The sequence below is a fragment of the Lagopus muta genome, chromosome 1, assembly GCF_023343835.1.
Source record: "Lagopus muta isolate bLagMut1 chromosome 1, bLagMut1 primary, whole genome shotgun sequence".
In the NCBI taxonomy this organism is placed as follows: domain Eukaryota; kingdom Metazoa; phylum Chordata; class Aves; order Galliformes; family Phasianidae; genus Lagopus; species Lagopus muta.
This window is the reverse complement of record NC_064433.1, coordinates 194,504,693-194,524,438: the sequence shown is the minus strand read 5'-3', so window position 1 is coordinate 194,524,438 and position 19,746 is coordinate 194,504,693. Positions and strand designations below refer to the sequence as shown.

Sequence of the window (19,746 nt, the reverse complement as noted above, 5' to 3'; positions counted from 1 at the left end):
TCCTACCCGTTCCCCTTATCCCTCCCAGCTGCAGCCTTTCCCCCCGCTCCGCTCAGGCCCCCTCCTCGCCGCTGCTCCCCGGCCCCTTCGCGCCCCGTGTCCCGTATCCCGCGTCCCACCACGTCGACCCACCTCCGCGGACCCCGGCCCGGGGCCGCGCTCTGCCGGCGCGCTCCGGTGGCGGGGCGGGGATGGGGGCGGCGGGGGGAGAGAGGGGCTGAGGGCGGCGCTGGGTCGGGTTTCAGCAGGAGCCTCCGCGCCGAGCCAGCGCCGATCCGCCGCCTGCAGCCGAGCTCTGCGCGGGGCGGCTGCGGCACCGGGGCGGCCGCGGCACCGGGAGGCCGAGCTCCGGGAGGACGGGGTGGGGGCACGGCGCCGGAGGGCACCGGAACACACCGAAGGTACCGGAGCGGCCGGCGGTACCGGAGAGGTGTCGGCACCAGAGCGCCGGGTACTGGGGTGCCGGGGTACCCGCGCTGCTGCGGGACGTCTCGCCGGGACCGGATCGTGCGGGATGCGAGCTCTGCCGGCGCGGGACGCGAGCTGTAAGTGCCAGCGCCGGACCGATCCGCTCCCGCCGCCTCCCCGCCTTCAACCGCTGTGCCGCACATCCGCATCAGCGCACGCCGGGCCGGGCCGGACTGGACCGGGCGCTTTGTTCTGCCTCCGCCGCGCAGACAATGGGGGGGGGGGGGGGCTGGGGGGTGCGCCCGCGGCGGCGCAGCACCGCGGATCCGCGGCTGGATCGGCCGATCAGCCTCGCCCGCTGCGCGACGGCACTGAGGCCGGCGCTGGGAGCGGGACGGTGCGGGAACGGGAGCGGCGCCGGGACGGGGAGCCGCAGGGCTGAGCCGGCGCTGGGCGGGCGTTCGGCGGTCGCGGCGGAGGAGCCGCGGAGGCGCCGGGCGGGGGCTGCGGGCCCGAGCGGAGCGGGGGCTGGGGCGGGCGGTGTGCTGGAACGGAGGCTGCGGCGTGCGGGGGGAGACCCGGGGAGAGCCCCGGAACGGCGGTGTGCGCGGGCACCGGGAGCGCCGGGAGGAAGGGACGCCTCGTGTCTGGGCAGCCCCGAAAGGCAGGGAGCCCCAGCAGCCGCCGAGGGAGACGGCCGGGAGCCCCGAGAGATGGAGAGCCCCAAGGACAGCCGGGGAGCGCCGGGGGCCGGGCAGCCCGACGGCCAGAGAGCCTCGACACCCCGGGACGGCTGTGCAGTGGGCACGCAGCGTGGCAGGGCACAGCCAGTGCTGAGATGCTTGTGGGCCGGGACTGTGGGAACTGGCTTTTGCGTGAGGAGCTTTTATTAGAGCTTCCTTTGTAGGAATAATGTTTTCAGAGACAGGATAGCCTGAAGGAAGCCCTCGTGTGGCACAGGAATTGAATCCATGGGATGAAGTGGAGCTTGACTGCATCCTTAGAGAATGGCTACCACTGCTGGTCACTGCTTGTTTTGATGTTAGAAGGAGATTAGGCTGTGTGGCAACTGTGGGAGTGAGCAATAGCGATGCTGGTGTTGCAGATGCAGGTGTAAGGAGATGGGGCTGGGAGGCATGGAGGTGGCTCAGGTCATAACGGACAGCAGAGGTTGAAAGTTTTCAGACTAGGGCTGCACTGCAGGCAAGGCTGGACCGTGCTTGGCTTTGGGAAAATCTGGAAGTCTTGAGAGAGATCTGCATGGATGTAGAACAGGAGAGCATATTCCAGCACAGTGAGTGGTGCCCAGCAAAGATGAAATGGGATTCTACGTCCCTCCTGATGTGGAGTCTTAAAAACATCACTGGATGAGTCATGGCCCCTCGTGAAGTTTTGGATATGGCATCAGCAGCGTGTGCAGCTTTGAGCTTTGATGGAGCTTTTGCACAGCAAGCACTCTGACATCTGTTTGTGGCATGCAGAGTGGGTGCCGTCTTTCCAGCTTCTCTGCCAGTGCCAGGGTGGGCCTGCTTTCCCTTCTCCGTGGCCAACATGAGAAGCAGTGCCACTGGCAGGCTTGCAAGCAGGGGATTCTGCTTTGGTCCTTCTGTAGTTCCTTATGCATTTTTTCTAAACAAGGCTCATCTCCTAAGTGTAGTCTCGGCTCCCCTGATGCCTGGGCATATCAGCCAGGCCTGGAAATGCCTCTGTGCATTGCAGCACCCTTCCTGTCGACCCCCTTACTGTGGCTCTGCACCCCAGCCTCCTCTCCGGACAGACTGTGATACTCACCACCGTTCCTTCAGAGGCTCTTGCTGCCATTTGTTACTAGGAAACTCAGTGCCCGGTAGTGGGAGGGACGGGAGGGGAGCAGGGCAGTCCGGCTCACATTACACAGGCTGGGCCTGGACCACTCAAGCCAGCCCCTCGCACTGAGCTATCTGCTAATTGGAAGCAGCTGTTCGATTTGGTGACTCTGCATCAACTGAGGTTACCGCTGTCTTCCTTGCTGTCCCAGCCCTGCAAGTCCCATAGGAGTAAAGGGCTGCCGGTACCCCGGGGGCCTTCTGCCCATCCTGGACTTGTGCAGTCTGGCAAGCAGGCAGTCGTGTCTCTTTCCCAGGAGGCAGCAAAGCTCTGACTGCATCCAGGAAGGAGGGAAAGGGAGAAGTTTGCACTCATTTCATCACCCCAGAAACCTGACTTGGTGTTACTGCGTTGCCCCAGTGCTCTCAGCTGCTCTTCACACCCCCCATTCACGTTCCCAGTTTCCCCGTCCCCACAGCAGCAGGCCACAAAGCCTTGCTGCTCTCCCTTCTGCTTTCCAAGAGTGACATCAGTAATCAAACCAGGGCAGGTTCTTTTCCCCATATCTGTGCCCTTACCTGTGCCAGGCGCTACTCAAGACATTTCAGCTTTATCCCATCCTCAGCCACTGAGATCCCCTCGCTGCATCCCTCTTTTTGTTACTCTGTTTTCTCTACTCTCCTTTTAAGTAAGTTTTCATTTACCCACCTGCCAGGGCTTTGAGCTCTGCCCTGTACCTTCCCATGACCCAAGCGTCCAAGTTAGGATGATGCAGTTGCATCACAGAAGCAAATTTGGATCCCGTTCTCCCAATTCTAGATGCACGTAATTCTTCTGGGGAAGTTTCATTAACTCCCAAGAGGAAGAGCAATGGACTTGGCTAGGACCACTGAACTGGTGCAGCTCACCAGCTAGCAGTCCTCAAGAACGTGTAACTTCTTTGACCTTCTGTTCCTGAGAGGTGATGAGGATTTGTGTTTGCTAGGTGCAAGAGCAGCATGTGGCATTGCTTGCACAGGCATCAGGCACTGGTGTGCACGGGTTTCCAGTTCCTGTAGCCCACTGAGGTAAACATTCTTTTATACATAGGAAACACTTTTTTAGACTTTTATTTCTGTCACCAACCCACAATTTCTGCAAGAAAAACCAACCTAACAGTTGTCCTGAGGTGGGAAAGAGGGCCAACAAATAATGGTACCACATCTCTCAGAAAGGGCTGGCGCTGCTGTAGAGCTCTGCAGACCAAAGGTTGCCATTTGTAGTCCCCAAACTCGGCAGCACGAGCCACCTCTGTCCCCAAAGGCAGGGAGGTTCTGGCGTCCTGCGTCTGCCATGAGCTGCTCCTGAGCATGGTTATGGGACCAGCAGCAAATGCTTTCAAGAGAGTCCAAGTGTGAGCTCATGCTGCCGCCATCCCTGCAGACCACTGAGCCTCGTTTACCGGCGGCTCGGAGCGGCACTGGGGCTGGTGCTGTGCACGAGCACTTTGACTGCTGAGTCGCTCTGGCTGCTTGCAGGGAGGGTGGGCAGAGCCCTGGGGGGCTCACAGCCTTTGGGTGCCGCACGTACGGCCAGCGTGTCCAGCAGCGCTGCGGCTGCACGGAGCCGCTCCTCCCTTCTTGTCCCTCCCCCACTGCTGCAGTGAAATGAAGCTACAGCAGGGGGAAATGGAGTGAAGGAGCCAGAACGAACGAGGAGCAGCGAGAAGGAGACAAAGGAGGAGAGCGAGCAGTGGAGAGTGGGACGGGGAAGGAGCCAGGGCAGCTGGCAGTTCAGAGGGAGTTGCTGCGTTCCTGCTGTGCCACCACCACCCTCCATGGTACCAGCTTGGGGCATCCCCAGATCTCCTTTCCTGGCTGAACAATGGGCCCTGTCTGCCCTGTGAGGACGGGGTTTTATCTTGGGCATTCCCGGCTGTGGGTCTGTCCTTTGCAATAGAGCCATTCTGATTTATTGTGCTCTGGATGTAAGCCCATTCCAGTTCTGCTGCACCCCACCAGGGACACCCGATTTGCACTTCGCATTTTTTGTGAACCTAAATCCCTGTGGTCATGAAAAGCAAGCTACTGGGGAAGGGGGGTTCGGCAGGGTCACTTGTTGGGATCGCTCCCAGTTTTAAGACCATATTTTTCAGGATAGAGAGGTGCTAGGCTGCTGCTTGTCCAAAAATCTCTGAGGTCTTGCAGACACTGTTTCTCAGCTTTGCAGGAAGCATTCAGCTGTTAAAGGCACAGGAACCAGCTGGCTCCGGTGTTGCCAGGAAGGCTGCTAGTTGGGAAGGATACTTGGCTGTGTGGGAAAAAAACCGATGTGACAGAGTACCAGCTGGTAACACCAGCACATGGCCAGGTCTGCTCTGCCTGGTGACGTTAGGTGCTGGCCTAGGGCTTCATTCCCTTTCCTTCACACCCTTTGCTCTAACAAGTTTTCAACTCATGAAGGATAAGTGATACAGAGCAACCAAGCGGAAGGTACCTGGCAGGCTCTCCCTCCCCACGTTCTTATTCTGTCCTTCGTTTGCTGCTCTCTCTTAACCAGCTTCCTCTGGTTTGCATTCCTTGCAGGATTAAAGAGCGCTGCAAAGAAGATCAAGCAACCTTCTGCTCTGCAAGTTACTAGCAATGGAGCAGATGAAAGGGTCGGCCATGCTTCTGTTGGAGCTGCTAATCCTTGGGGGCCTGAGAGCAGAGAAGGGCTCTGCTGTCCTGGGCACCCTGGATCTACAAATAGATGAGGAGCAGCCAGCAGGCACCATCATTGGGGACATCAGTGCTGGCCTGCCCCCTGGCACCAGTGCCTACATGTACTTCATATCAGCGCAGGAGGGCAGTGGCGTTGCCACTGACTTGTGGATAGATGAGAACAGGGGCATCATCAAAACAGCCCGCGTACTTGACCGAGAGACCCGGGACCATTACAGCTTCATAGCTGTTACCCCCGAGGGCATCACAGTGGAAGTGAATATCCAAGTTAATGACATCAACGACCACGCTCCAGCCTTTCCCAAGCAACACAGCACTTTCCAGATCCCAGAGCACACACCTGTTGGCAGCAGATTTCCCTTGGACCCAGCCTTTGATGCTGACAGTGGCCTGCTCAATACCCAAGGCTACGTGATCAAGGGTGACAATGTGGGGCAGGCCTTCCGTCTGGAAACACGGCGAGGACCCAATGGGGTCCTGTATTTGGACCTGGTGGTCAGCAACGTCTTGGATCGGGAAAACCGTTCGTCGTACTCCCTGGTGCTGGAAGCCTACGATGGGGGCTCTCCTCCCAGGAGCAGCCAAATGACGTTGGATGTGTCCGTGCAGGACATCAACGACAACGCTCCCACCTTCAACCAGAGCCGCTATCATACTCTCATATCAGAGAATTTGAAACCTGGCAGTAGCATCCTGCAGGTCTTCGCGTCCGACGCGGATGAAGGAGACAACGGTGATGTGATTTATGAGATCAACCGGCGACAGAGTGATCCTGACCAGTACTTCACCATCGACTCCCGAACTGGAGTCATCAAACTCAACAAGGGTCTGGACTACGAAGTCAGGAAGGTGCACGAGCTGGTGGTGCAGGCACGGGACAGGGCTGTCCACCCTGAGGTCACCACAGCCTTTGTCACAATCCACGTGCGCGACTACAATGACAACCAGCCCACCATGACCATCATCTTTCTGAGCGAAGATGGCTCCCCTCAGATCTCTGAGGGAGCCCAGCCCGGTCAGTATGTGGCACGCATCTCTGTTTCTGACCCAGATTATGGAGAGTACTCCAATGTCAATGTCACCCTGGAGGGGGGGGATGGCAAGTTTGCCCTCACTACAAAGGACAACATCATCTACCTTATCTGTGTGGACCAGCTTCTGGATCGGGAGGAAAGAGACTCCTATGATTTGCGAGTGACAGCGACTGATTCGGGAACACCTCCGCTCCGAGCAGAATCAACCTTTGTGCTGCAGGTGATAGATATCAATGACAACCCTCCACTCTTTGACCAACAGGAGTACAAACAGAGCATCCCTGAGGTTGTGTACCCAGGCAGCTTTGTCCTGCAAGTGACCGCTCGAGACAAAGACCAGGGTCCCAACGGGGAGGTGCAGTACAGCATCGTGCACAGCCAAGACACCCATTCCAGCTGGTTTGCCATTGACCCTGCCACAGGTATCATCACCACTGCTGCCCCACTGGATTACGAGAAGGATCCTCAGCCTCAGCTGACAGTGCTGGCCACAGACAGGGGAACCCCTGCCCTCTCTTCTTCAGCTGTGGTGCTTGTGGCCCTGCAGGACGTCAATGACAACGAGCCGGTGTTCAGGAGTAATTTCTACAATGTGTCCCTGAAGGAGAACACCCCGGTCGGTACCTGCTTCCTACAGGTAGGTACAGCTGTCAGGAGCTGAGCTTGAGGAGGGCACAGACAGGGCCGTGAGAGGTTGGAGATGAGAAGGATGGTTGCGCAGATTTCATGGCTTCGACAGGCAGAGAGCCGTTCCCTCACCGTGAGCAGGAAGCTGGCAGAGCACTGTTACACATCTGCATGCTGGGGGGTGCCTTTGATGCCAGAGGCAGATCTCAAGGAGTCCCTTTGTGCAAAGCACTGCGTCGAGCTCAGCTCACATGGTGACCTGCTCTGCCAGGCATTGCTTGCACAAGAGCGGAGCTGTCCTTGTCAGCCTGGAGTACCAGCAACAGTGCTGAGGAGCAAGGTCAGGCCTCGAAGCTGCTTGTGGCAGGACTGGTAACTTCTCTCTCCCTCTGGTGATGGACAGCAGCATTAGTTATACGTGACTGCTGCTGTTATATTACTTCAGAAGCAGCATCTTTGGGATTTGAGCTGAGAGGCACGTGCTACATCAGTCTCTGTGTAGTGAGTCCTGAGGGGGGTTGCTGCCCCTCTGTTAGCTCTCATGGGGGCTCAGCTGTGCCATCTATTCCATCAGCATGACCCTGCAGGCTCCGTCTGGGCAGCACAAGGTCTGTCCCTATGGGACAGGTGGGGCCAGAGCCATGCTGGGACAGAGGTCAGGAGGAGGCTGAGGATGGCAATGGGCTTTGGGACAGGGCAGGAGCGGTGTTGTCCTGGGGAACATGGATGCCTCAGGTGCTTGCGGGGACAACTCAGCTGCGGCGGCTCTGGCAGAGGCCCCTCTCGTTCTCAGTGCCATCCTGCTCAGTGCTGCTTACTGCAAGGCAGGAAAGCATTCTGGAAATATTGCCGGCACTGAAGGCTGGGTTTCTGGCTGCAAGAGCGAGGACAGGCAGGAGGGAGGTGGGAAGACGTGAGACGGTGGGGATGCCATGAAGATGCTGGTAGGGCCACAGGGCTGCGCCGTGCTGAGACGCCGTGCGGAAGTGAAGCCATCCTGGCCTGCACAGCGCAGCGCAGGGAGGCGCCCGTCCAGCAGCCGGCAGGGACTGGGGGGTTGGACAGGTTTCGATGGTCTTGGCTTGGCCCTCATGTTTCATTTGGAAACGGTGCATCTGGGCCGAGCGCAGGTACCTCCCTCGTGGCCTCAGCATAAAGCAAACAGCGCACACATCTGCTGCTGCTTCCTCTGGGCCGGGAAATGTGAGAGGATGGGAAAGGAGGCCAGCCAGGCTGCCGACTCAGCACCAGGCCCCAGCAGGCTCAGGCCAGGCTGAGGAGCTGGCAGAGCTGGGGGCCAAGGAGCCACGGCCTGAGCTGCCCAGTCCAGCCACCCCTGCCAGGAACTGGAGGGCTTTCATGGGCTCTTCGGGGTGCACAGCAGCCAGCAGCTGGTGCCACATTTCATAGGTCACACGTCAGGTGTGCAGCCCCACAGACCCTCTGTTCCCACTGCTTGACTTCATCTCTCCATGACTTCCAGGCATCAGGGCTCATCTTGTCTGAGGGTCCAGACCTTCATAATGCTAATGAGAGCCCAGGCCTTGCTGACACGTCCTGCAGGACAAAAGCAGCTGCTAAGGCTGACCCAGAACAGAAAGGGTTTTGGTCTCCATCAGACCATCAAGTTTCTAAGCGAGAAACCATGGGAGGACCAGTTCCATTTTTGGATATTGACATCTGCTCTGTGTGGGCAGGACAGAATGACAGGGAGGTGGGGACACCACATAACTGACCAGGGTACCGCTGCAGGTCTCCTGCATCCCAGCAACATCCCATTCTCCCCACCACGGTGTTCTCTGTGTTTGATGTACAAACAGGGCTGAGCAGAGCAGGTTGCTGGCCTGAGCACCTGAGAAAGAATCACACAGAATCACACAGAATGGCCAAGGTTGAAAGGGACCTCAAGGATCATGAATCTCCAACCCCCCACCAGATGCAGGGCCACCAACCTCCACGTTTAATACTAGACCAGGCTGCCCAGGGCCCCATCCAACCTGGCCTTGAACATCTCCGGGGATGGGGCATCCACAGCCTCGCTGGGCAGCTGTTCCAGCATCTCATTGTAAAGAAACCTCAACATATTTATTTATTACTTATGTTTATCATGGGTCAAGTCCTACAGTAACTGACCCTGTGTGTGCCTAAGCAAAGGAAATAGCAAACCACGGTTCAAATCTGAGATGAGAGAAAAACACAAGCACAGAAGGAGCCTAAGTAACCAATGAACACAAGACCATCAAACAATAGAGCGGGGGCAGACACTAGTCAGTTGTCTCTGTTTCACTGTGTAGACATGAGCTGGTAATACAGATCATAGAATCATAGAATGGTTTGGGTTGGAAGGGACCCTTAAGGTCATCCAGTTCAACCCCCTGCTGCAGGCAGGGACATCTCCCATAGCCCAGGTTGTTCACAGCCCCATCCAGCCTGACCTTGAATGCTTCCAGGGCAACCTGGGCCAGTGTCTCACCACCTTCACAGGAAGACATAATATCTAGTCTCAATCTGCCCTCTTCCAGTTTAAAACCATTTCCCCTCATCCTGTCACCACACGCCCTTATAAAAACTCCCTCCCCAGCTTTCCTGGAGGCCCCTTCAGGTACTGGAAGGCCACTCACTATAAGGGCTCCTCGCAGCCTTCTCTTTTCCAGGCTGAAGATCCCCAGCTCTCTCAGCCCATCCCCATAGGGGAGGTGCTCCAGCCCTCTGATCATCTTCATGGCCCTCCTCTGGACCTGCTCCAACAGCTCCATGTCCTTCCTGTGCTGGGGGTTCCACAGCTGGATATAGAATCACTTCCCTTGCCCTGCTGGCCACACTTCTCTCAATGCAACTCAGGATGCCATTGGCCTTCTGGGCTGCAAGCACACATTGCCAACTCGTGTTGAGTCTTTCATCAGCTGACATCCCCAAAACCTTCTCCTCAGGGCTGCTCTCAAGCCGTTCTCCATCCGTTCTGCATCTGTGCTTGAGATTTCTCTGAGCCAGGTGCAGGACCTTGCACTTGGTCCTGTTGAACTTCATGAGGTTGGCATGGATACTTTAAGGCTCATCAGCTCACATTCAAATGCTGTGTTTACATGATGTGGAACTTTGTTCTGTTATAAATTCACTCTGCTGGCTTACATTTGTTTCAAACATTCTGTTGGATTGACACTGTACCAAGCTGCATGCACGGTCAGATATTTTCTTTCTGGGCCTTTCTAACTTTTTAAGCTGAATCAAGTATTGTCTGTCCTCTGGCAGTCTGCATAAAGCAGAGAGTTGTGTAAACCCCATATTGTGAGCAGTGGTTGATTTGACTGAAATGTGAATGAGATGAGATGGTTGATTATGGACTCCTGTATAGATCCAGTATCAGAGATTTTGGAACCAGGCTTTGTGTGTTTCACTTGCACCCATACACACAATTGTTAGGGAAGAACATCAGCAATCAGAAGCTGACCAACCCCATGCACAGTGTGTATCCTTGTCTTACAGTTTTGAGGACAAGTCTGATGAGCTTTGAAGCCCGAGTACAATTCTGTGGTTCTGTGGGGCGCTGTGCTGCACTTGGGCAGCCTCTGGGGCCGTGCGCTATGTGGCGCCTGCATGAAGTGCTCTAGGCTAAAGCAGGCTACAGTAACACGGAGTCTTGAGGGATAATCCTGATGCATCGATTATGGCCCCGAAGGGGAATATTTGTGAGGGAACACAGGGAGCAGCCACAGACGGGGACCAGAACAGCAGGAGGACTGATGATCACTGACTTTGCTGCCAAGGACAGCAGGAGGATGCTGCTGTGTGCATTCGGTTTCTTGGGACAAGAGCTTTAGCATTAACCTATTTTCAGGTTTTTGCACAGCACAGAACAGGCCTTCTCCTCTTCTGAAATAGGAAGACAAGCTTTCAGAGACAAAATGAGGAGATGTCTGTGAGCTAACTGGGGATCAGCGTGAGGGGAGGGAGCGCGTCGTGCTTCTGAGAAAGGGACCATCGTGTTGATGAATCTGGGGTGCAGAGGGACATGGGACATGGGGGAGATGCTGGTACACAGGGAGGTTTTGGGGGAGGTGAGTGCTGTTGTTACCGCCAGAAGAGCTGCATTTGTTCCAAATTCCTGTGAAAGTTATTTCCTTGTGCTGCCAGCAGCCTCCTCCTGGGCTTGGCACAGCAGCCAGCGCCATGATTAATTCAAGTAGCATTTCCCCTGGAGCTGCAGCAGCTTTTCCACTGCAGCCGAGAGGCCCCAGCCCCTCGTGCTCCTCTCCCCCCATGCTCTGCTCCTCCCCCAGCCCCCTCCACAGATCCCTCCTTCCTCTGCTCTGATCCCCAGCCCCCTCACAGCTGCCCCTCTTCCTTCATCTCTGCTTTGGCCCCAGGTCCCCTAGAACTCCCCTTTCTCCTACAGTCCTTGCTCACACCGGCCCTCCTCCACGCCACCCGCAGCCCCACACCTGTGCACCCTACCCCCCAAAGTGCCCAGCCCTGCTTCTCCCCTTACAGAGCCCCACAGCATGCTCCCCCTCCCCTTCCCTTAGTCTCTGCTCCCTCCTCTTCTCTCCACACCCCTTGATTGCTGCCAGCTGCTGATGTCTGCCCCCAGGGGACCCTTGCTGTTTTACCCCCAGGACAGTACTCTGGCAGTGCTTTTCCTCATGGGCATGGCCCTGGGGCACCCCAGCGTCTTCTGCTCCCCATCCCTTTCTGCTGCTCTCCCTCTGATACGCCAAGCTCCAGTCTTATTCAGACATCTCTGCCTGTGTCCTGTCCTGCTGTGTAGACACAATCTGCCAGCTCTCGCTGCTGAGCTCTGTGCAGTCAAATTGCAGCCCAGCAACCCACTTTAAAGTCCTTGGCATCAGCGTCCCCCAGCAGGTTGCATCCAGACCCTCTGACATCCTACGCTACACCGCTGCTGCCCTGCTTGAATCCCCTTGAGACTTATCTTGCAGAGTCCTATTTTCTCCCCTGCTCAGCACCCAAACTCTTCTGCTCTGTTGAGGTTCCCAGTGCCCTTTAGCTGTCTGCTGCAGCTCCCATTTTGTCTCCCTGCTGCTCGAACAGAGGGGACACCTGGATGCTTGTGTGTCAGCCTTGCTTATCCTTGTTCTGCTCCTTACTTTCCCCTGCTCTCCGCAGCACTAAGACTCCCAGGAAGTTTGCCCTCACCTTCAGGTTCCTGCAGGTCTTGTCCAGCCTTACTCCCCATTGGGATTCTACCTCCCCACTAGTGTCTGTGTTTGCACTGCTTCCCCTCTTTCTCAAAACCGAGGGCTTTTCCACATCTCGGCACAGCCTCTCCCCTGTTCTCCATACTTACTCTTGCACGGCTGCAGCAGCCCTGCGTCTTCCCACGCCTGGACCATGGCTGTGGGGCTGCCAGCCAGAGCCTTGCTGCGCCCTGTAGCCGTGGGATGCAGCGGAGCAGGCACACAGCGCCTGCAGCTGTGCAGAGGAGTCCCCCCGGATGTGGCGCATCCTGCAGCCTCAGGGTCTGACCCTCGCCTCTGCCACGCGTGCTGGACAATCACTGGGGCCGAACCCTGACCCCGTTCATTCCTCTGAGGCCCGAGCGTGCTGGAGGCTGAGACACAACCCCGGAGCCAGAGACAACTCCTGAAATAGCAGCCGTGGCCGCTCCCTGGCTGCTTTTAGCTGGTCAGCATCTGTGCCAGGGCTGGGGAGGGCAGGATGCCTGGCACACACTCAAGCAATGGGAGCCGTGCGTGGGATCGTTGACCACACTGGCGCCAGCCTCCCCTTCTCTCCCACCAAGAGCCGTCACTCTGAGGGGCGGGAGCCCAGAGCCAGATGTTTGCCAAAGCCGCAGCGTAACATGTGCGTAGCAGAGATCCAGCCAGGGCAGGGCTCCAGATGAGCTCCCTGCTTGCTGACAGTGCTTACTGGAGATGGGGAGGATAGCCAGAGAATGGCTGCTGAGAGGGACTCCATCCTTTCACGCACTGCGGACTGTGAAGGGGGGCACATGGGTGAGCAATAAGGCTGGGAGGGCAAGGCGCTCTGGTGCTGCCCTGCAGACAGATCCGATGGAGGGAGAAGCCTTTGCTCAAAGTTGTGCAGTTGGAGACTGCAGTATGTGACTCTCTATCCTTCTCCTCTGAGGGACTCAGAAGAGCTTTGTGGTCTGTTGACTCCACTCTCTTCCATCCCATCTTGCCAGAGGACTAGAAGGAGGTAGGTGAAATAAGGCCTGAATTCTTTAGTGCCCGTCTTTGTTCTCCCAGTTCTGTGTGTACTGCGGAGAGGCACACCTGCTCAGTGCACTCCTTCCCTCAGAGCAATCCTCCCCAATATTTGTGCTGCACTTTCTTTTTCCCTAACCGTGCAGCATCTTGCAGTTTTTTGCCATTCTTTTCTGCTACTTCAGCCACAGCAGTTCCATGAGGTTCCCCTTCTGCCCAGTTGTGTCTGTCAAGTGGCTGCAGGGTACACAAGCAAAATCTCCCAGCAAACTGCAGGAAAGAAGGATCAGGCAGCAGATGCTGCTGGCTGCGTGCAGGGCTGGTGGAGCAGAGCAGCTCTCTGCTCAGGGCAGTTGGATGCAGATCACAGACTCGCAGAAAGGAGAGCTGTGTTGGGACTGCCCAGGACCACAACTCCACGATGCCTAAGGGCGACCTGTGCTAGTACTCAGTCACCAGCACAGTAAAGAAGTGCTTCCTGTGCCTCAGTTTGTGCCCATTGGCCCTTATCTTAAGGGTGGGCACCATAGAAGAGAGCCTGGCTCTAACATCTTTGCACTGCCACTTCAGCTATTCATAGGCATTCATGATGTTCTCCATGCATCTTCTTTTCTCTAGACTAGACAGGCCCTGCTCTCTTAGCTTCTCTTTACAGCAGAGATACTCCAGTCCCTCCAGCATCTATCGAACCTTTGCTGCAGTCCTTCTGGGACATCCATGTCTCCCTCGTGCTGGATGACCCAGCTCTGAACCCAGTGCTGTAGGTGAGGCCCCACCAGAGCCGAACAGAGGCAGAGGATCACCTTACCACCTTCCTTCACCCCCTGGCAGCGCTGTGCCTAACGCAGCTCGGGGCAGCAAGGCCCATCTCAGCAGCAAGGGCGCATTGCTGGTTCATGGTCGTCGTGTCCACCAGGTCCTTTTCTGCACAGCTGCTTTCCAGATGAGTGGTCCCGGCACATCCTGATGCCTGGGGCTGCTCCTCCCCAGGGGCAGGACTTCGTCCTTCTTGTTGTTGAGGTTTCTGTCAGCCTGTTTCTCCAGCCTGTCACAGTCCCTCTGGAAGCCAGCATGACAATGGTGTATCTGCCAGTCCTCCCAGCTTTCTTGTCACCTGCAGACTTGCTGAGGATACACTGCCCATCGTCCAAATCAGTAATGGAGGTGTGACTCAGGACTGGACTCTGGACGACCCTGCAGTGCTCGTTTCTGGCCGCCAGTTAGACTTTGCATTGCTGATCACCTCCGTCTTCTACCATTAAGCCTTTTCTCAGCCCTCCTCGCTGCCTTCTCACCCAGTCCATACTTCAGCAGCTTGTCTGTGAAGATCTTATGGGAACAGTGCAGATGCCTTCCTGAAGTCCAGGGAGGCAATATCCACTTGCAGGTGAAGTCTGAGGCAAAGCAGGGGTCCATTACCTTGCACTTTTCCACTAATTCTGGGTTACCAGGTCCCTGAATCACTCAGCAGCAGTCCTTCATACTGTTTTTGAGATCCCTGGCCAAATTCCAATCCATTTGGAAGCTGAATGCAAACACCAAGTTTTTCATGTATTTACAGTGGTCAGTCAATGATTTCATTGGAAAATGCCCCAGTTGTACTTGGTGAGCCCCTCAGTGATAGCAGCCTCTATCAAAGAAAACTCTTGAAAGCACAGCATCAGGTTCCTCCCCTGAGTTCCTAAACATGTTCTTGGGTCTCTAGGAGCACATGCCATTTCAATTGCATTCATTCTAGGAAAGAAACAGTACATTTCATGATTGTCTCTTTCTCCCAGTTCCTTTTCTTTACCTGACATTTTAATGTAATGATGCTCACAGAATGACAGCATGGCCTGGGCTGCAAAGGAGCACAGCGCTCATCCAGCTCCAAGCCCTGCTGTGTGCAGGTCGCCAACCAGCAGCCCAGGCTGCCCAGAGCCACATCCAGCCTGGCCTTGAATGCCTGCAGGGATGGATGGGGCATCCACAGCCTCCTTGGGCAACCTGTGCCACTGCCTCACCACCCTCTGCCTCCAAAACTTCCTCCTCACATCCAACCCAAACCTCCCCTGGCTCACTTTCAAGCCATTCCCCTTGTCCTGTCACCACCCACCCTCACACACAGCCGTTCCCCCTCCTGTTTATCCGCTCCCTTCAAGCACTGAAGGCCACCATCAGGTCTCCCTGCAGCCTTCTCTCCTCCAAGCCAAACAAGCCCAGTGCCCTCAGCCTTTCCTCAAAGGAGAGGTGCATATATATGCTATGACCAAACAATGCAGTTCTCTTTACTTTTACCATCCTGGTCTTTCTCCCTCTGCCTTTCATCCTTTCTCTTCCTCGGTTTCCTTCCTGGCACAAAGATGGTAGCTGTGCCAAACTGTGGCTATTTTAGTTTAACATGTTACTGCTTTTGGTGCTGTTCAATTAGCACGTTTCTCCTACTGACATGCCTTTTATATACCAGTATTCACAAGACTGTTGAGATATTCCTAGGTCTAATTACACAGTATCTGGCCAGTCACTTAAATAAACATTCAGGGCTCACCGTGCCTACAGATTTAAGAACACGCTCATCCTTTCTACAGTTGTCACACACATTTACACAGCAGACATGGAGGGGCTGTCAGATACACTGATACACAGATACACATTTTGCTGGGGTTGTCTGTAAGGCTTCCTGCCCTCTCATCCGCTATCAACATTTGAGTGTCTTTGTCCCCTCTGCCCATCCTACTTTGGAGCACGACTGCAGCACTGATTAACAACTGCCTATAGTAAACATTTTGTCTCCAAAGGCTGCAGTGAAACGCAGCTTTTCCCTTAAGGATGCTGTTGGTGTGAGGCCCCAGCCTCCAGCTGGATCTCTGGGCTGCTTTCTTCAGTTGCACTGTGATGCTCCTGGTTCAGGCTGTCCCACCGTACCCAAGGGGCACAGCCTCTTTCAGTTCCCCCTGCTCCTTCCACCTCTTGCTTCCACTGTTCAGGAGGCAAAGTCTTAATTCCCTTCCATCAGCTTTTTCCTTACTGTCTGTGCTGCTCTACAGCATGTTGTTGAGAGCGGCCTTGTATTGTGTTATTCGCCTTGTCTGATGTAAGAAGGAAACAGAAAGGGCAAAAACCAAAACAAAACAAGAACCTACCAAACCAAGCAAAACAAAACCAAAACAGGCACGAAACGTGTTTCCAAATAACCTTAGAGTCACCAGCCTCAGAATTCAAGTGTGAACCAGGGCTGAATAACAATTAATGAAGGGAATAGAATCCTTCTGACACTGTTGCTCTTCTATGACTTGGCTGCACGATCCTGGCTAAGCAGTACATGCTGCAGAACAGCGTGGGACTAACATTGCTTAGCACAAACCAAGGCCTTCCTAGAAGAGGCAGATGGTGGAGAATGATGGGGCCCTGAGAGCACTAATTGGCTTTAATCGCCCTGATTAACCTTACCTGGGACCCCCAGCCCCCACCATCTGCCTGTGGTTCCAGAAGCTCCATTTAGGATCAGGTCTGGCACCGAAGCCTGACTGAAGCGATGTTAGTGTATTTATCTCCAGCCCTGTTCCTAATCCTGCCTCTTACATAGACCCCAAACCCATGTTTTAGGCAGCTCATCTACTGGGGTGGATCCCCTTGGATATCCATATGTATTTTAGCCTTAACCCAGTTCTCTTTCTGACTTTATCTGCATTTGTCCTTGCCTTGCTCTGTCGAAGGACCCCAGACCCGGTTCATTCTCATTTTGCCCAGGGCTGCCGACGGCCCTGTTAGCAGCGCCTGCTCTGCCTGTTGTGTTTGGACTCGTGGCACTGCCTGGCAGCGAGGGCACTGCCTGTGTCACTGTGAGCCCTGTCTCACCTTCCCTTAAAGAGCATCCGTGCTGTTTGTGTGCACAGGGGGGCGATGGCCGTGCAGCCTGGCTCTGGCAGTGACTGATCCTGCAGGGTGTGCACATATAGGCTGGGAAGCCAGTGCTGCCCCTTTAGATCAGCGTAAACCTGTTCTAAGCCAAATGCATTGGATCTCTCGTGGCCCTTGGGAAAGGACTTCCTGCTTCCTTCTCCCTCCTCCAGGGAGTATTTATTCCATTTGTCTGTGCAGCACCTTGGAGCTCTCAGCACATGCCAGCCAAAGGGGGCTTTACCCTTGCAGAATCCAGAAAGGGGAACAATGATATGAAAAATTGACCCCAGAAAACAGCTGAGGCAGAATTCTGTATAAAAGAACTTCAGGAGGCGTTAGAGACGGTCCCAGGCGGAATTCAGGGTGTCAGGTGAGGCCAGGGCAGCATGGCAAAAGAGAGGTAGCCTGCAAGAGAGATTAAGGGAATGGGCAATGAACACAGGAATGTGTGTGTTCTGCTGTGTGACACTGCTGAGTGGGGGCTGTGCTAAATCATTGCTGTTGGCACTGGACATTTTTATGTGTGCGGGTGATGTAGATTCTATTGGGAAAACCTGCTGGGAATCTGTGTCTGTTGCTGCTCCCCACAGGATCTCAGCACGCTCTGACTCCTGCTGTGGATTATGGAAGCGGAGGCGACTGCAGACCTCCGCAGTGAGGCATACATGTTGTGTGTAGTGGGTGGTGTATGTCTTCTGGTCACAAGGCTCTTACCTTCTTGTAGGGATGCAGGTATTTGAGGAGAGCCCAGCTAGCCCTGTAGCCCCTTGCCCATAGGTTTGACAGGGATTTATGGACTGTGTTTCTGGAGCCCTCCCGAATGTCTTGTATTTTCCCACCCCCACAGACACAGGGAAGGAGTGTACAGGTTCAGAGGAAGAGATGTGAACTGCTCTGTGCATGACTGAGAGAAGACGAGGGAGAGAATCTATAACTGAAACTGAATGGCATGGCTGCAGCAAATCCAAGGCTATACTGAGTGCCAAGGAGCCAAACAGCACAGCAAAGTTCTGTACAGCCCAGTAGGCTGCCTTTGCTAGTGGCTCTGGGAAAAGGATGCAACAGCTGTATGAGAATCACAGTGTGACTGAGGGCTTGGGACATGGAATGGTCTCTGGTCCAACTGCCTGCTCACAGTGGGGTCAGCTGTGGGGTCAGACCGGGCTGCACACCCAGCAGTGACCCAAATCTGTATTGAACACCCCTGCACTGGGTGTGGGGAAAGCCTTTCCCCGGATGGAGCCTGAACCCTGCGCTCCCAGCTCTGCCTGTGGATTCTGGTTCTGCTGTGAAGCACAGTGCAGAGCCCGGCTCTGGCTGCGCATAACCTCCCATGGGTCGCCGCTGGGTCGAAGCTCTCCCGCAGGCTGAGCGAGCTCCGGTCCCTCTGCAGCTCCCTCCTTGCAGGGTTCCCAGCCGGTGGAGCTGGCAGGGATCTCTCAGGGCTTCAGGCCCGGCGCTGCTCCGGCAGGGACACCCAGAGCGGTGCCAGCTCCGTGTCCCGGCAGCTTTGGGAGATCTCCATGGGGGGAAACTCCTCAGCCCGTGGGCAGCAGCGGACGTTCTGTGCCCCGTCAGTGTGCAGAAGTGCTTCCCGGTGTTCGGATCCGGAACTCCGTCCCCAGGGCCCGCCTGGAACCTGGGGCGCTGGGCCAAGTCTTTTCCTGCACCCGCGTTTCCCTGAACCGGCAGCAGCGTCCAGACGCAGTTCGGCAGGCGCGGAGCAGAGCAGGGCCGATCCATCGCTTGCTCCTGGCGGTGCCCCGTGCGCACAGAGCAGATGTTGGGCAGCAGAGGGCCCAGGGCAGAGCCCCGTGGTGCTGCGCTGCCACTCAGCTCCAGGCAGGGCTCAGCTCCGAGCCGCCGTGCGGAGCCCCCCCAGCCGCAGCCGATTCGCCGTCTGCCCAGCTGTCCGTAGCACCGTGCCTTGGGGTGAGGACTGCGGGACGCAGTGCCCAAATCCTCGTTCAAGACAAGGCCGTTGTCATCCCCTGCTCTCCCTTCCCTGCACATCTGGGCCCTGGATCAAGCAAGCAGCCTCCTCAGGCATGATTTAGACTTAGTCTGTGCTAGCTGTTGCCTTCTCTGTCTCATATGTGGACATTAAGCATGGAGGGCCTGGAAGACTTTTTAGTGAAGGTTGAGGTAAAGGAAGCATTGAGCATCAGTCTTACTTGTGTCTGCTGTGACTAAACCACCCACCCTATTCACAGTAGGCTGTTGTTCAGCCTCTTACTGCCAATGTAGTGCTAGAAGCTCTTATCATCCTCAATTTGCTTTGCAAGTCTCAACCTCACTTGAACTTTGACTTTCCTGACACTACCACTACATTCCTGGGCAGTGTTTATAAATTCTTTCTTTGTAGCTTGCCTCCCATATGTTGCCTTTTTGCAGCTTTGCCCCAAGGTCTCTGCTTAGCCAAGGCAGTGTTTTTCACAAGTACTGGGATGGGCTGCTCTTGTGTTTGCAGGATGCTGTCCTGGAGGCTTACGTGCTTTCTTGAGTTCTTCTAGCCTTTATAGTTGGGATCCCTTACACCTACCAGGTCCCTGTAGAAGCTGAGGTCTTGCTTTGTCTGAATCCTGGTACTCTCCTTCCTTGCTCCCTTTAGCATCCTGAACACTACTATTTCATGGTCACTAGATTATCAGCACATCCTCAGTCAACTCTTCCTTGCCAGCAAACAGCAGATCCAGCTGTGTGTTACCCCCTCTTGGCCTGGGAAGCTAAAGAGAAAGCTGGGGTCTGTGATGTGGAGATGTTCCTCAGGAGCTGCTGCCTCCTTGGCCCACTGTCTCAGCTCCAACTCCAGGGACTTACTGGGTCGTCATCAGTGTCCTTGTGCTTTAAGTCCTGTGCTGGATTTTTCACTGAATGCGATTCTTTGCTTACACAGTTCAGCATCACAGTACCCAGAATCAAGGAATTCCAGAGCGAAGTGCATTTTTGTTACGCTGCTGGAAAGCAATGAGCTCTGGCTGGCCCTGAACCAGGGTGCTGTCAGCACACTTCAGCAGGTTGGGGCCACAGGGTCACAGGGGCTGGAAGGGACCTCAAGAAATCATTGAGTCCAACCACCAGCTGAACAGTCCCTACAAG

General features: G+C 55.5%; 1 protein-coding gene across 1 annotated transcript in view; it reads left to right on the top strand.

Moving 5' to 3' along the window:
* The first annotated feature begins 274 nt into the window (after positions 1-274).
* DCHS1 (dachsous cadherin-related 1) overlaps positions 275-19,746 on the top strand; it is a 49,548-nt gene continuing 30,076 nt past the window's right edge. The window contains exons 1-2 of the mRNA XM_048950211.1: positions 275-545; positions 4,779-6,587. Of these exons, the coding sequence (XP_048806168.1) occupies positions 4,836-6,587 (1,752 nt within the window). The 5' untranslated portion in view covers positions 275-545; positions 4,779-4,835. The remainder of the gene's footprint in view (positions 546-4,778; positions 6,588-19,746) is intronic.